The sequence below is a fragment of the Procambarus clarkii genome, chromosome 83 (assembly GCF_040958095.1).
Source record: "Procambarus clarkii isolate CNS0578487 chromosome 83, FALCON_Pclarkii_2.0, whole genome shotgun sequence".
NCBI classification, from domain to species: Eukaryota; Metazoa; Arthropoda; class Malacostraca; order Decapoda; family Cambaridae; genus Procambarus; species Procambarus clarkii.
In genome coordinates this window covers 2,218,746-2,236,207 of record NC_091232.1, presented here as the reverse complement: position 1 = coordinate 2,236,207, position 17,462 = coordinate 2,218,746, and the positions used below count along the sequence as shown (strand labels likewise).

At 39.7% G+C, this 17,462-nt stretch overlaps 1 protein-coding gene across 9 annotated transcripts in view; it reads left to right on the top strand.

The window, feature by feature from the left end:
• Positions 1-17,462, top strand: part of alpha-Catr (alpha-catenin related) — a 318,532-nt gene that overhangs the window by 296,152 nt on the left and 4,918 nt on the right. For 4 of the 9 annotated variants that reach the window (XM_045759535.2, XM_069316274.1, XM_045759536.2 and 1 more), the window contains exons 12-15: positions 6,717-6,860; positions 7,036-7,257; positions 9,255-9,461; positions 15,879-15,962. In XM_045759535.2, the coding sequence (XP_045615491.1) occupies positions 6,717-6,860; positions 7,036-7,257; positions 9,255-9,461; positions 15,879-15,962 (657 nt within the window). Of the gene's footprint in view, positions 1-6,716; positions 6,861-7,035; positions 7,258-9,254; positions 9,462-15,878; positions 17,243-17,462 lie in introns of those variants that run through there. The other 5 variants (XM_045759530.2, XM_045759529.2, XM_069316273.1 and 2 more) reach the window with 2 other exon arrangements.

Genomic DNA, 17,462 nt, shown 5'->3' with positions numbered 1-17,462 from the left:
AGTTCACATACACTTGTTTATACAAAATCATGCACGAATTACTGTTTAAACACACACACACACACACACACACACACACACACACACACACACACACACACAGGTAGAGACAGATATGTAGTCAGTTTGAGGACATTACTGGGCATAATGGATTTTCTAGTACTGAAGTACATGGATGTCTAGCGTCGGTACATCTCAGCTATTGAGACACGAACAGGGACTACAACAATCCTCGGGTCAGCCGACAGTTCCATAAATCAAAAAGGAAAAGAAAGTGAGCTTGAGAGAAATACAAAACATGATAGAAAAACATTTTAAATAACTGCAGAGAAGTGAGAAAATGATATACAGTACTAGAGAAGAAAAACAAAAAATATGATGATATAGCGCCCAAAGATAACCTAAATTGCTTCACAACAGTTTTCCTTGCATGCTTGACTGTTAAGACTGAGAGAGAGGGGTAGAGTACTGATAGAAAGCGACTAAGAAATGTATGAAATCTTTAATGAAATCTCTAGGGAGCCGGTCGGTCGAGCGGACAGCACGCTGGACTTGTGATCCTGTGGTCCCGGGTTCGATCCCGGGCGCCGGAGAGAAACAATGGGCAGAGTTTCTTTCACCCTATGCCCCTGTTACCTAGCAGTAAAATAGGTACCTGGGTGTTAGTCAGCTGTCACGGGCTGCTTCCTGGGGGTGGAGGCCTGGCCGAGGACCGGGCCGCAGGGACACTAAAGCCCCGAAATCATCTCAAGATAACCTCAAGATAGAAGGGTTTAAAGTCATTAAACTCTTAAGTCTAAGCTCTTTTAGAATACCGAAGAATTAACACCAATTGAATGACTGTAACATACTAATGATTGTATAGGATGTAAAAAAAGAGCCTAATTAGTGGCTAAATATAAAAAATGGAGTAAAGCCCCCGACAGTTTCCATGGGCATTTTCAGCCACCCAGAAAACAAATTAAAACTGATATATTCCCATCATAAGCGAAGAGGTATGGACCACTAAATTTGTAGAAGCCATTAAAACTTTGTGATGCAACATGTATAAAAAAAAACTTGGTTCAAAGGTGCTGATGCTTCAAGGCCAGATTCTATCCCCTACCCAGAACGAGGCAGAAAAAGAATGAATTATCAAATGCCAGTAACCACTTCCTCTCAATGAATGTGCATACACTAGAGAGGAAATCTAAAAGAGGAAATTGGAACAGATTGCTGCATTATTAAAATGGAGCAAACAAGAGTGGGAGTACATAGACTTGTATGGTAACCAGAACTAAGGGTTAAATCAGCATAATCGATAATGGAATATTTGAAACGTAGATAGGGCAAGGAAAATGGAAGGATAAGAAGCCATGAAGGAAAAGGCTCCAAGGCAAGAAAACAGTCCATAGTTAAAGGGACAATGTTGGTTAATTAAAGCCATGAGAATGACAATATGGGGCAACAAATTACCTATAATTAAGACGCATGAAAACAGAAAGAGGAGAACAAGGAACAAAAAACATACCCACCATGAGAAGTGCATCAGACAATACATTGAAAACTGCATCAAACAATCGTGTAACGAAGCTTACCAAGAGAAATAAAAACTTAGTTCCTCCTCATTCAACATTATGTGGAGAGTTGAAGTAAACGTTCAAAAATGCCTTTAAGGAGAGTCGTTACGGCAACTTTACATGGGATGGAACACTACTCCAGAGATTGAACCGAGTACAGTCGCAATACCAGAGCTTCGTTCAACAAAAGCTGTGGGGCCTTACAGGATCCCGTGGAAAAGAAAGCAATGATCCTAAATAATAGGGCAAGGAATAACGGAACAGAGATATAACACACACCAATACGGTCTAAAAAAAGGTAAGTACTGCCTGCCAGTCTTATTAGTGCCACATACGAATGAGATCAGAAAAGAAACTGGAAAAGATAGGAGGCCTACATGCTACATTGTCAGGAAACCTTCGATACAGTCCTATATAATAGGTCCTATACACGGCCAAAGAACCTTAATGCATATATATACATCATCAGCAGAGGGGCAAACTTTAATTATAGAAGTGTGAAATACAGCCCGAGAGAAACCTTGTAAAATCTAATAATTGTAAATACAATGGCTGCAGACCATAAGGTGCTGTGCTACTTAATCCCAAGTTAATGGGACTATTACACGATTTGCTTTTGATTCCAATACATAACTCTTCTCCACTCCAGGAACCATTTTCATGTGATTTTAATAAAAGTAAAGTTCACTTAACCGTTTCTCTCAATATATAATACACCTGAAGATCCCTGAATACACATGGGGATGTACACGAAGATCCCTGAATACACATGGGGATGTACACGAAGATCCCTGAATACACATGGGGTGTGTACACGAAGATCTCTGAATACACATGGGGATGTACACGAAGATCCCTGAATACACACGGGGATGTACACGAAGATCCCTGAATACACATGGGGGGTGAGTTGGGGGTTTTAGCACAAGACTCCCCCAGAGATGAAGTCTCTGGGGGCAACGAATGAGTAAAACGACTCCGTCTCCCACCTTACACATCGCTGTCTTTGTACTTAAAGACAAAATAACTTTTTGTAAATATATTTTCACGGCAAAATTTTACAGAAAAAAGACCGTTCAAATTGTAAATTGAGTGACTGAAGAAGAGCAAATTCCTCTTCAAATTCAGAAATGCAAAATAAGGTCATAAGGCGTCTCTTAATGTTACTAATGGAAGTGATGCTAGCTTTGCCATAACATAAAAAAATGCAGCTGTTTGGCTAAACAGAAATGTCCGAAGCCAAGCAACCCGCCTAACCTATCAAGATTGATGCATGTAGAAAAACGTCAGTATTGCGACGCATTAATTTTTACTAATACGTCGCTTTTTTGTATTCGTAAAAAATACGATGTATAGGTCTGATAACTGAACCTTTCAAGTCATAATTGGTCAAACAATAAGATTGACGATAAGTTACATTTTTTTTTTAATTAAAGCAATTGTCTCAAATTACAAAAAAATTTGTAATTATCAATCATTTCAAAACTTGAAATGATTGATATAAATACAGTTCATTCAGTATGCAGTACAGTATGTGGTTCACTACAGTAGGCAGTACACTACAGTATGTGGTTCACTACAGTATGCAGTACAGTACAGTATGTGGTTCACTACAGTATGTGGTTCACTACAGTATGCAGTACACTACAGTATGTGGTTCACTACAGTATGTGGTTCACTACAGTATGTGGTTCACTACAGTATGCAGTACACTACAGTGTTGAATTAGATTATATTTCGGTAACCCAAACTTCAAGATAGGATCTTCAACATCTCAGACCCGTTTGGGGGTAACATCCTGTCCTCTAGCTTAATGCGTCGTATTTTTAACGAAATCGCTCAATCCGATAAAAATGCGATGGGATAGTGAAATATAAACCACTGTAATATTAACGTTTCCTAAGCATCGGCCTCGGCATGTTAGGTCCGTTGCTTAGTTATTTAAGATTCTGGTGAGGCAAAACAGCTGCATTGTTTACGAAGCAGCTGCATCATATACGAAAAATATACAAGTATGCTACGCGTACTAGTGGCTGTACAAGAATGTAACAACACTTGTATATATCTCAAAAAAAAAAAAAAAAAAAAAAAAAAAACTTGCACTTTTTTTTTTTTTTTGAATGAGCTCACCAGGACAGCTCTGTTAGCATTTAAAACTCTTGTATTTTGTTGACTTTTTTTTATGCAGCATGTTAAAAAAAAGAAGATATATTCACCGAATATTATGCACTTAAATTTTCCGTTCTCCCAAAATAATTGCCAATTACTATTTAATAGCTTGTCAAGATTTAAGGTACATTAAGTTTCAATGTGCAGAACTAAACAAAGACACAGGGCTTGGAACCCCCACCTCTTCGTGTACTGAAGGTGAGAGTTACAGCAATTTTTGTAGTGCAATCTTAATTGTTTCAGTTGATTTTGTAAGCTGATAAAATAGTAAACGGTGTAAATTAGGGATTTGTTTCACAAACGTGCTATTTTTATTTTTTATTTTTTTTCTCTGTCCCTTGTCTGTTTTTCAAACATGTGATGTAGTGAAGTGAACAAAGTTTTTTACACTTCAATTTCCACAGTCAAAGATATCTTTAATGAAAATCGGGATGTTTACAAATTTAGATATGAAAATGTTGATTTTCAATCAACATTTGCCCTTGAGGAGAAACTATTTCCGTCGTGCTATAAACTGCTTTTTGGTAGCGGGCAAAAAGTACATTTTACATGGACTGAGAAAAAAATTAACAGCGGTGTCCAAATTTAACAGCAACATCAAAATGGTCCTCTTCTGTCCATCAAAAATATCTGAAGACATTGTAGCCACAGAGAAGCTCTTAGTGTACCTAATACTCGCACTTCCTGCCTTTATCAGTGATAAAAGTGACAGAGAATACTAATAAACTAAGGTAAGGTAAATTGACCAATCCACACACTAGAAAATGAAGGGACGGCGACGTTTCGGTCCGTCCTGGACCATTCTCGTGTAGATTGTGATGAGTGAAGGAGATGAAGGCAATCAATAGGCAAGAGAGAGGTGAAGAGCAAGGCAAAAGGTATGCAAAGTAAGGTGTAGTAGAGAGGATAGTAACAGGAAAAAGAACAAAGGTAACTGCAGGTCTATTGTCCCATACAAGGCAGCTCTTATTTATAACCAACCAATAAGAAGGGGATAGTAATGGAATATGAAGAGGATAGCAAGGGATCGTAAGAGAAAATAATTTCGGTCCAGGACGGACCGAAACGTCGTCGTCCCTTCATTTTCTAGTGTGTGGATTGGTCAACATACTTCAGCCACGTTATTGTGACTCATCGCCTGCAAGGTAAGGTAAATGCATTAATTTAACCGATTTAGGTATTGGCTACGACATGCTGGTCTTAATATAACGTGACTCGGCCTGCTTTTGAATCGAATACATAACTATTCTCCACTCCAGCAACCATTTTCATGTTATTTTAGTAAAAATTAATCCGTTTCTCTCTATATAATCACGAAGATCCCCGAATGCACACGGGGGTGAGTTGGCGGCTTAAACACAAAACTCCCCCGAGATGAAGTCTCTGGGCAGCGAATGAGTTAAACGGCCTCATTTCTCGGGGAGAGGGGGTCGTTTCGAAAGTGACTAGGTTCATAAATTTAGGATTTGGTAATAAAACGAAAATATGACATACTAGTGCAAGATGTATTTTCTTCAGAGTTTAGAGATTTGTTAATGTTGGAATACTGACTGCTACAATGCAAATAAACTTGGCTGTACTCTACAACCGGAGTTTTTTCATAGTTTTTCATTAATAAGATTAATAATGTCTCAATAATAAGACAAAAGATTTTCATCATATTAAATTTTCATTTAAAGTACACCATATAAGATGTATATTGCAGAATTACTATTATAATTGGTTTTGTGTTTTAAAAGAATAACTTGATTTTTTTCTGGAAGGAGCCTTTTCAGCTCCCCGGAGTTATCCAGGCTATAGTCTTAGATTTAGATTAAGGAAAGACTTAGGTAAATACTGGTTCGGTAACAGGGTTGTTGATTTGTGGAACCAATTACCGCGTAACGTGGTGGAGGTGGGGTCCCTCGATTGTTTCAAGCGCGGGTTGGACAAGTATATGAGTGGGATTGGGAGGTTATAGATAGGAGCTGCCTCGTATGGGCCAATAGGCCTTCTGCAGTTATCTTTGTTCTTATGTTCTTATAGACGTTTTAACCAGAATGGGGGTTTGTTTTGAGGCGCTTACCTTTCTGGGTGCCCGGCCCTGTCGATGGGTTGCATAGAATGCTCCAAACACAGGTGCACTAATATAGGCCATTGCTCCTCGTGCCTGTCTGAGGGGGCCAGGTTCTGGCTCGTGGTCCCTGGTAGGCCTAGAACTCCATTCACACTGATGCCAAAGTCTAATAATATACATATCAGCCTGGATAGCTCCGGAAAGCCGAAGGGGCTCCTCCCAGAAAATGGCGTTTCATTACATTCAACGCTGTTTTTTTAATATAATTTTTTACATACACATTCAGTTTGGATATAGCTGTATTCAATCTATGCAATTTATATATATATAATTCATAAATACTGTTATTAAAATCTTCCTGGTTCCACAAACGATTGTCTTAATGTGAGAATATTTGTTTCGTGTAGTTTTACTGATTTGGTATCGTAGTTTTATTCTTTCCATTCCAAAGTGTGTGTGGATGTGGGTGCTGGTGTATGTGGATGTTGGTGTGTTGGTGTGTGTGTTGGTGTGTGTGTGTTGGTGTGTGTGTTGGTGTGTGTGTGTGTGTTGGTGTGTGTGTGTGTGTTGGTGTGTGTGTTGGTGTGTGTGTTGGTGTGTGTGTTGGTGTGTGTGTTGGTGTGTGTGTTGGTGTGTGTGTTGGTGTGTGTGTTGGTGTGTGTGTTGGTGTGTGTGTTGGTGTGTGTGTGTTGGTGTGTGTGTGTTGGTGTGTGTGTGTTGGTGTGTGTGTGTGTGTGTGTGTGTGTGTGTGTGTGTGTGTGTGTGTGTGTGTGTGTTGGTGTGTGTGTGTGTGTGTGGGGGGGGGGTGTGGGTGTTGGTGAGTGTGTTGGTGCTCACTAACATCTGCTACACGTTTTGTGCTCCAGAAGAACTATAGGCTCCAAGCATACATAAAAGTCTAAGTACTGCACTAACACTACCATTAACAACAGGTTCAACAGGCTGAAACAGGTTATCTGACTTCCCCTCAGAAACACGGAACTACAAGTAAGCCGCCGAAACCCACCAAATTGGACCAAGAGGAGCAGGCTAAACTAGCCAAGTCGGGCTTGGATATGAAACTTATATCATCAGAAGTAAGTTGATGCCTTTAACTTACTTTTATACATAGAACAATATATAACTTTTAAACTGGAAGATAAATTTAAAAGTAAATTCGGAATTATTTATTTGGAATTCAAGTGCAGAATAATTTTGAAACTTTTTCAGCATTTGCTTATCAATCTTGAGCTGTGTATTATCTCGTGTTAGGTGGACCAAGAAACCGAGAAGTGGGAGGAGCGCATCACTCAAGATGAAGACAATGATATTGTAAAGCGTGCCAAAAATATGTCTTCAATGGCCTTCTCAATGTATCAGTTCACGCGAGGCGAGGGAGCCCTCAAGACTACACAGGACCTGTTCACACAGGGGGAATATTTTGCAGAAGAAGCCAACAGATTATACAAAGTTGTCAGACAGTTTTCTTATCAGGTAAGCAATTTATCTTTCATTATAGATCACGAGTTGTCTCCTCTTAAGTTTTTATTTCTGGTAAAATGCCAAGCATCCACACCAGGGGCCAGATTCACGAAGCAGTTACGCAAGCACTTACGAACCTGTACATCTTTCCTAAATCTTTGACGCCTTTGGTTACATTTATTAAACAGTTTACAAGCATGACAACTTGCCAATCAACTGTTGTTACTGTTATAAACAGCCTCCTGGTGCTTCGGAGCTCATTAACTGTTTAATAATTGTAAACAAAGCCGCCAAAGATTGAGAAAAGATGTACAGGTTCGTAAGTGCTTGCGTAACTGCTTCGTGAATCTGGCTCCAGGGAAGGGAGGGAACTATCAGGGGGAAAGTGCCAAGCCGTTACAAGTGTATATAGCACTGGGAAAGGATTAGGATTAGGATTTGGGATGGGACGAGGGGAAGGAATGGTGCCCAAACACTTGGACGGTCAGGGATTGAACGCCGACCTGCATGAGGCGAGACCATCACTCTACCGTCCAGCCCGAGTGGTTCCACACCAGGGAGATATTTGTTACTTTGCTTTCTTGTGCGCCTACAGTCTTGGGTGTCATTTTTAAATCTATTTTTTAAACAATATTTCAGAGCGGAAACTGCGTTTTTGTCAAAGAAAGATCTGGGTTAAATCGACCAGATTTAAGGCAGAACAGATTCTGCCTTAAATCAGAACAGAACAAGTCCTGTCCCGTCAGGACAGGACTTGGACCAACAGGACTTGCCTCTTCACTGTCCTGGGTTGTGTTGTCCGTGGTCAACCTTGAGGAGGGTTCCCAGCTCGTCCTCCTAATAGAGCGTAGTTTTTTGACTCTTTACCTCAGGCCAAAAATCGTCGTACTAGAAAATGATAGCGGTTCGTGAAATTGAAATACTGTTCCGTTTTCTGTTTTGGGTCCTTTGGTAGGTTTTTTGTTTTTGAGATATATACAAGAGTTGTTACATTCTTGTACAGCCACTAGTACGCGTAGCGTTTCGGGCAGGTCCCTGGAATACGATCCCCGCCGCGAAGAATCTTTTTTTACAACCAAGTACAGATTTTACTGTTGAGTTAAACATAGGCTACAGTTAAGGATTTGCGCCCTTTTGAATGAACATGCTGTTCATTCAAAATAGGAATTTTCTCAAATATAAATTACTATTATAACATTATGCATATATAGGCATAGGTTAGGTGTTTAGGTTCTGTTGACGATTATTTGTATTTGTAGTACGTGGGTGAAGCATTTACAGCGTTATGATTTGAACAGAATTCGTCAGCGAAGCCCTTGTTCCAGAAGTGTTCAAACATCATCAATTATGAGTCCTGTGCAAGATGCTTTTCAGTCATAAACAGGTGGTTTGGCGGGTGCATGGAATCACTTTTGGGTCTTTGTTTTGGAGGACGGGCTGGTCTTCTAATGGGGGTGACTGAGGCACTTTGCCGCCTCAATCTTCATCCCTGGTGTTAGGATCGAATTTTGCTCCCAAGTGGGTCTCTCTGAAGAAACCCACCATTGGGTCTAGTTCCTAGACCTGATGGTGCATATTCTGTGTGCCTTCTGTTGACTTTCTTTGTCTTGGATAGTATCGTCTTGCGAAGTCTGTGTGTTTATATACAGAGGTGTTCTTCGGGCTCTGGGTCACAACCCACTACCGGGTCGTGGTTCGCTACTATAGGACTAAGCCAGGCAACACGATAAAATCTCGCACTAGTGTTAAAAACTCGCCATAAATATATTAAAAATAATCATAAAAATCAAAGGCCTCATTTAAAGATGATATATTTTTTCAAGTAAATAAGATTGAATATCATGACTTGTTATCTTATTGCTGTGGAAACCTGTTATAATTTACTTTGTTATATTCATTTATGCAATCAGGACAGATTTTATGTGCCAATTAAATTTCTATGCAATGCCTGTGTCATGTAACATATTCTTCAAATTGAATGGATCTTACATAATGTATAATATTTACAGGTTCCGGCAGGGCCCCATAAAAAGGAGCTAATGGAGCACTTGGACCAAATTCCAACTTACGTTCAACAGTTACAATTTACAGTTAAAAACCCGACAGTCGGCAAGGCAGCCACCTTTACTAAAGTGGACAATGTTATACAGGAAACCAAAAATTTAATGAATGTCATATCAAAGGTGGTCACAACTTGTTTCGTCTGCGCTACAAAGGTGAGTGTGGGAACCCAGAACTTTATAACTTGATGAGCAAACACACACACACACACACACACACACACACACACACACACACACACACACACACACACACACACACACACACACACACACACACACACACACACATGGGGAGGAAGAGACCTCCAGCCTAGAGTTTCTATTGACCTATTCCCTACTAATATGTCCTTTTACAGCACTGCTCAGAGAAGCCACTGCGATATACAAATTTGTTTGTCCTCGCAGTGCAATATATAAGGTAATTCATTTTCCTAAGTGCATGAAGGTATGACCTGAAAAGCAGGATACAGGAAAGTAATTTTTACCTTATGCTCAAAATTCTCATCAGTAAAAATTCCTAACCTGCATGATATATAAAAAAAAAATTATCTGCACCTTTATCATGATTAGAAAACCTTTATATATATATACAGTTATCCAAATGATATTTCAATTTAGGAACAGCATACACAAGTGATGCATGTGGTGGTCGTTAGATATGCTGTGACAACATGCGAAGAATTTTTTCTAATAGATAGATGTCACACGTTAATGTTGTCTTCCAAATGCTAAAACCTGTGCTAATCTGAGGTAATGGTGTATACAGCATATATATATATTTATTTATGTATTTTTTTTTTGTATGAATGTAAAACGCTCTACAATTTACAGTCAAATCCAAGACCTACATTACTGAGGACCACCAGTAGAAATGGAAAAAAAGTGTTCGCAATTTTTGTCGATTTTTGTATGCTACGTCCTTTATCATACTGTTCAAATATGTCTATGTATTTTAAAGTATAATTTTGATCAATAAGTGTATATAAGGTGGTTAACAGTACAACAATTTTTTTTTTCTATTTTTTCCCCATGTGCTGGTTATTTTACCTTTTGGTTAAAATTTTCAATAGACATAATACTTTCTTTTGGTGGTACCTAGATTGTAGAGGCCAAGAGTAAGTGCTGACTTTATAGAATATTTTGCTTGGTGCATGAGGCCATGGAGTGATTGATGAGTGTCTCAGTGATCCATTTCTTGAGATATATACAAGAGTTGTTACATTCTTGTACAGCCACTAGTACGCGTAGCGTTTCGGGCAGGTCCCTGCAATACGATCCCCGCCGCGAAGAATCGTTTTTACAACCAAGTACTCATTTTACTGTTGAGTTAAACAGAGGCTACAGTTAAGGATTTGCGCCCAGTAAATCCTCCCCGGCCAGGATACGAACCCATGACAAAGCGCTCGCGGAACGCCAGGCGAGTGTCTTAATTAACACTACACCACGGAGACTGTAAATTAGACTGAATTATATGGCACTGTTGGTAATGGCAAAGGGTTTGCATCCTGGGTCCACAAGCCTTCTTTTTTACGGAACTTTCAAGCATATACATTCCTCGGGATCTATAGACGAATTAAAAGAACCTCTGGGCTTCTTGAAACAGAAGAAGACTTGCCCTTCTGCTTGCCCTTCTGCTTCTTGAAACAGAAGATGATTTGCCTTATATATGCAGTAGAATATGTACTCTTACCATGCAATTGAAGATGTTCTTTAATATGCAATAGAACAAGACTTGCTCATATCAGTAGCACATGCTTCTTGGTGCTGACAAAGGGTTCAAATATATGCAGATTTTTTTGTGTGGTTTTAGCGTTGTAAATAACAGTAGCAGTTAGAAAGTTGAACATTTATTGTAATTCTATTAAATATTTGCCTAATCTAAGCAGATGGCGAATTCTTCTTTAATATATTATTTTTTGGTTTTCAGTCCATAATTTTATATTTAATTAGGTATTGGTTTCATCATTTAGCTCATTTCAGAAAGTATAATTTGTATTATAAAACTAGAACAGAGTTATATAAAAAGCAACCCGCTCTCGCACACGACAGCACATATATGACTTACTGCTTATAGTCAATTTTTGGCTTATGAATAAGTACACATGTGGTATATTCCAAGTTATATTTTTTTTTCAAGGCACTAACTCTTCCTCTCGCTTCTGTGGCTGGGTTGACCCCTAAGCCCCTAGTGGTGACTACCTCGTTCCCTGGCGTGGCTCAGTCTTCCATTTTGACAACTGCTTTGTTTACCATCCCTGCCCTCCTTCTTGGAGGTTCCCAGCGCCATCACCATGAGCATTTGGTTGAATCTGTCGATTCCCAGGTCACTTTTACCTCTCGCTACCCGGGCTTTTCACATGTGTGATAAGTCCCACAGTTTCTAACGTGCTGACCCATCTCATGAGGCGCCTGTCCACCTAGCTCCTTTGTCCTGCATTGGTGAGAGAACAACGTTGGCATTGTGGTTCTCCCACACTATGCTGCAACTGGAGATAGACCCCCCAAGACTACCATGAGGATATTAAATGATATCCTCAAGACCCAGGACATTTCTATCCCCTAGATTGACTCCTTCACTCGTCCCCCTTGTGATCGTTGCTATCAATCTTCTTGTATTGTTAAGATCTCTTTTTTAATGGCAGGACCCCTTGTGCCTTCTATTATTCTTGCTGGTGCCAGATGTTCTGTTCAGGAGTACATCCCTTCTTCCCACCTCTGCAATATGTGTTGGAAATTTGAACTCTTCTCCATTGTCTGCTGAATTCCGGCAAGCTGACTTAGGATCACTTGTGTACTCGCACCTTTTTCTTGTATTGATCTTTCTCTGCTTCTCCTTCCCTCAATGACCTCCATAACAGTGACCATCGAAGGTCCTCAATGACCTCCATAAGTGACCATCGAAGGTCCTCGATGACCTCCGTAACAGTGACCATCGAAGGTCCTCGATGACCTCCGTAACAGTGACCATCGAAGGTCCTCGATGACCTCCGTAACAGTGACCATCGAAGGTCCTCGATGACCTCCATAACAGTGACCATCGAAGGTCCTCGATGACCTCCATAACAGTGACCATCGAAGGTCCTCAATGACCTCCATAAGTGACCATCGAAGGTCCTCGATGACCTCCATAACAGTGACCATCGAAGGTCCTCAATGACCTCCATAAGTGACCATCGAAGGTCCTCGATGACCTCCATAAGTGACCATCGAAGGTCCTCGATGACCTCCATAACAGTGACCATCGAAGGTCCTCGATGACCTCCGTAACAGTGACCATCGAAGGTCCTCGATGACCTCCATAAGTGACCATCGAAGGTCCTCGATGACCTCCATAACAGTGACCATCGAAGGTCCTCGATGACCTCCGTAACAGTGACCATCGAAGGTCCTCGATGACCTCCGTAAGTGACCATTTTTTCCTCCTAGTAAACCTTTCTTCTTTCTGCCCTCTTCTTTCTTTCACTCAGAGGCAGTTTAATCTTGCGGGGCTGGAATCTTTTTCACCCTTCACGCAACTCTTTCCAACCTATCCATCTGCCTGCCCAACCACTTGGGCTGGGTGATCTCGCTTCATTCAGGTCGGCGTTCAATCCCCCGACTGTCAAAGTGGTTGGGCACCATTCCTTCCCCCCGTCCCATCCCTAATATTTATCCTGCTCCCCACCCAGTGCTATATAGTCTTAATGGTTTGGCGTTTTCCCCTGATAATTCCCTCCTTGTAGAATGTTCCGGTTTTCTCGATGACCATGTTGTTGTTGTTGTTGTTTTAGATTTAGCTACTCGGAACGAAATGTCCATGTAGCACGGGCTATGGTGAACCCATAATTGAATTTGGTTATACACGATAACTTTGTTACTCTGATATTTGGGTCAGAGTTTTAAATGGTTTCCTCCTTTTTTCCCTTTTTCCTTTTCGTTTCTGTTTTAGTGCACTAGTTTTAGTCTTGTTTTAATAACATTATCTTGGTGGTGGATGTAGGTGCAGAATGTTCACTAGTGAGTCCCATTCTTCAACGGCTTTTCTAATCATTGTAGTGGCTGTGGAATGTGGATCTAATGTTGCTGCTGTCGTTGGATTAATGTTGAGTTTGATGCGCTTCAGTAGCTTCAGATTCCAGTAAGTAGTGCAATAGTGGCGCCTCTGCTTCTGTGCCACAGATAAGACACTCTTTAACTATTGGGTTTATTACCTCCCAGCAGCACTTGATAACCATCTGTCTTGTTTTCCTAATGTCCCTCGATAGAAACTCTGGTGAATCAGATATCTTTGATATCACTCGCCTTGTGCGCTTTTGTTCTCGCTTTGGCATCCTTAGTGATCCTTGGTGATTTGTTTATCCTTAGTGATGTTTAGTACCTTTTGAATACCCTGCAACTTAAGAACATAAAAACAAAGGCAACTGCAGAAGGCATATTGGCCCATACGAGGCAGCTCCTGTCTATAACCACCTCAATCACTAGGTCCTCAACTTTGATGGTGCTACAAATTTCATCTGGCTTGGTGTCTTCTTTCGATAATTACTTGCTTTCCCAATGTTCCCTCGGGGGTAGTTTAACCTTCGGTAGAATCCTTGCTGAATCCAATACTTTCGATATTGTTCGCCTTGTGTGCTTTTTGGTCCTTGTATCGGCATTCTTTTGCATATCCAGCGACACTGAGGGTGCTAACAGTCTCTCCCGGGCTTGATGACTTCTTTTTATAATGATGCACTTATAAGCTAAGCCATGTGCACATAACATCCAAAACAATGATACAATGCCGATGATGAGTCACAATAACGTGGATGAAATATGTTGACCAGACCACACACTAGAAAATGAAGGGACGACAACGTTTCGGTCCGTCCTAGACCATTCTCTATCGACTTGAGAATGTCGTCGTCCCTTCATTTTCTAGTGTGTGGTCTGGTCAACAATGATACAATATCAAACGTGACTGAAAAATCAATCCCTGTCTGCTAAGTATTATTGCTCCCCTCCACTGATAACAGGAAGTATGGTAGAATTATCGAGGATCTATTAAACGTCTCCAGGATGCAAACCACAATAATTAACGAAGTCTCATGTATCTATTTGCTTCTAGGTGAATAGAGGCATAAAGTGAAATGAAGCGTGCCCAAACGTCTTTGCTATACAGCGGGAATCGAACCCGGGACATTTCGGTTGTAATCCGACTACATTGTCTATTACGCTGGTCAGAATGAATGCTAGGAGATTGTGTGGTGAGGACGGTCAGCTGTGTGCGAGAGGTATTTCCGCCTAGTGATGGTGAAAGTATTCAAGATGGTCAACTGTTTACATGTCAGGGGTCGGTCACCTGCAATGTCCAGGAAAGGATCAGTAGGACATGTACGATCAGTAGTTAAACGATTCTTCGCGGCAGGGGATCGTATTCCAGGGACCTGCCCGAAACGCTACGCGTACTAGTGGCTGTACAAGAATGTAACAACTCTTGTATATATCTCAAAAAAAAAAAAAAAAAAAAAATACTTTGGACACGCTGGATCGTACCAAACGTTAAGGTGCGGTTGAGCGAGACGGTTCGGGATGATAAGGATGCAATTTAATAATTTGCAACACACACACACACACACATTTGCACACGTCACTATAGAAGTCAATATACAGTATGATTGTAATTAATACATTTTGTATGTCCTTTCCATATGCTAGTTCATCTACACTGTTCAGTATGAGTGCAGTTGGTATGTCTTGGTAACCTCAATTCAGTAATGAGTTACTCACTGAGTACATGTCTCTGTGGCCTGCAGAATTCACTTTTTTTGTCCCATATTCTTATGATTGCTTGAAATTCTATGTCAGTCAGCATGGATATAGATATTTATGACTGCTCATATTACCACTGCTCATTTTATTACACAAAATGTGTATGATACAACCTTTTATAGTTGCAAGCATTTTATGTTTTTGTCGAGGCTTATTGAGATAAAATGTGCAGAAAATGTTATAATAACGTAACCCAACACGATAAGACTCGCAGACTGATAGATTCTTCTCGTTTTTCAAATTCAATAAGGTTTATTGAGGTATAAATACACACAAAGGGATGAGATAGCTGAAGTTATTCTCACTCAGTGCAATACAATGTGTTATAATATATATTATATCTAATGGTATCTAATATTATATTATATATATATATAATATATATATATATATATATATATATATATATATATATATATATATATATATATATATATATATATATATATTATATATTATATTATATAATAGACACATTACAAATTCTCATTTTCTGTTCAATGCAAATGTATAGGTTGGGCTAGTTATTTAATTATAAAACTTGAATGAAAGACTTTAAGTCATAATAAATGTACAATAAGCCTTGAAATAGTCTCGGATTCTATATGATTTAGCTCATTATAAGTTAGAAAAATGCCTGACTCCAAGGAAAGTTTACCTAACATCCTTAGTTGTTCCAGAGCCCTAGCTATGACTGCTCGGCCACGCCTGAATTGCCAAATTCTATTTTCATATTTCTAATTTAATTTTGTTTGGTTGTCATGTTTGGTTGCGCCCCCCAAGTATGAGCTGCGTCTCCCTGAGCGACTGGAACTCCCAACATTGGATGAAGTTCGAGCATCGAGTCAGGGCAACACTATTGGCCAGGTACCTTCAACGCCACATCCTCCGGTGTTACCAATTTCGCCAATACATCCTACTCTAATGTCGACCCTACCGCCATCACATTCTTCAGTGATGAATGCCACTGTTACACACATGCATCACCCACCCTCTCTTTCATCACCTGAACACTTGACGCAGCTCTCAACTGCTGCACCATCCTTTCATCCCCAGCTGTCACCAATAACAGCACTCCACCAACAGATTAGCCCCTCCACACCATACCCATTTGTGTCACCATTGTCACCTCTATCGTCTTCTCTTTCTCCATCAGTCAGCCCAAACACTACTGACTGGATAAAATATTTATCTCTACCCTCTTCTCCATATACGTCCCCAACACTTCAGTACCTGAATCTCCATCACTCTGCTCTGCAGTCTCGACAATCCCCAGTACTGCAATCAATTCCTGTCAGTTATGCAGAGTCAAATAATCCTGTTTATAACCAGTGGGACTCCTCATATCCTGTTCCCAATTTAAAAAGTGTTAGTAGTAATTGTCAAGATTATTATCAGAGCAGTAATGCTCTCGGCAGACTTCATCTTGGTAAACATCATAATTCTGTAAGATTTCATAATCAGTATCCTATTCTAAATCAAAATGTATATGAATAGACAACAAAAAATACAGGACTGCTTAATTTAATTTCTATTATTGGGACAATTAAATATGAATCTACAATTGTAACACAAATTGGCAACCTATTTTTTGTTTAACCCATTCAAACACCAAATTCATTATACAGTACTAACAAATCATTCTTTAAGCATCAAGTGCTACATTTACCACAGAGACAATATCATAATATATTTCTACCTCATCGCACATTCAAAGCCAGTAGTTGTGATTTTTCCAGGCTTATTAGGATTAGCAATTTCCAGCAAGTGGTATTTGGCATATAAGCAGTACCCTCATAGTCATGTTGATATTGTCTGGATAGGGTATTGGATTCTAGGGACGTAGGTAGAAATGTTACAAGGGGGAAACTAGTTTTCCCATAATCATATTACAGTATAACATTAAAATATTAGTTTTGGATGATAATCCCCGGATAGAATAATGCTCTCTTTGTAACAAATAATTCACGATGGAGTCTGATACTAGGTAGCTTGTTTGCATTTGTTATGTGAGTCAGATTTATTTTTATACCTGTCTTGTCTTTATCACTTGAAGCACAACAATAATAACTTGATCACTTATAATGATGACAATTGTCCTTACACTTGTCCCACTTTAAAAGAAATAAAATATCAGAGCAATCTTTTCTGTTAGTTTTACTTTTTTGTTTGTTTCAATAAATTCCAAGCCCTCGTCCTGAAGAGTATACAATATTCTGATATACTCGGTTTATTAAATACAATGTTCCCCCTTCACTGAGCATGAGCGCAGTCTTCAACAGTACCCTTCGTAAGTGTTGATATTTCTGTGTGTTAACCTGGACCTATGATGTTGGTTTGCATTATACAATCAAAATATTATTTTCA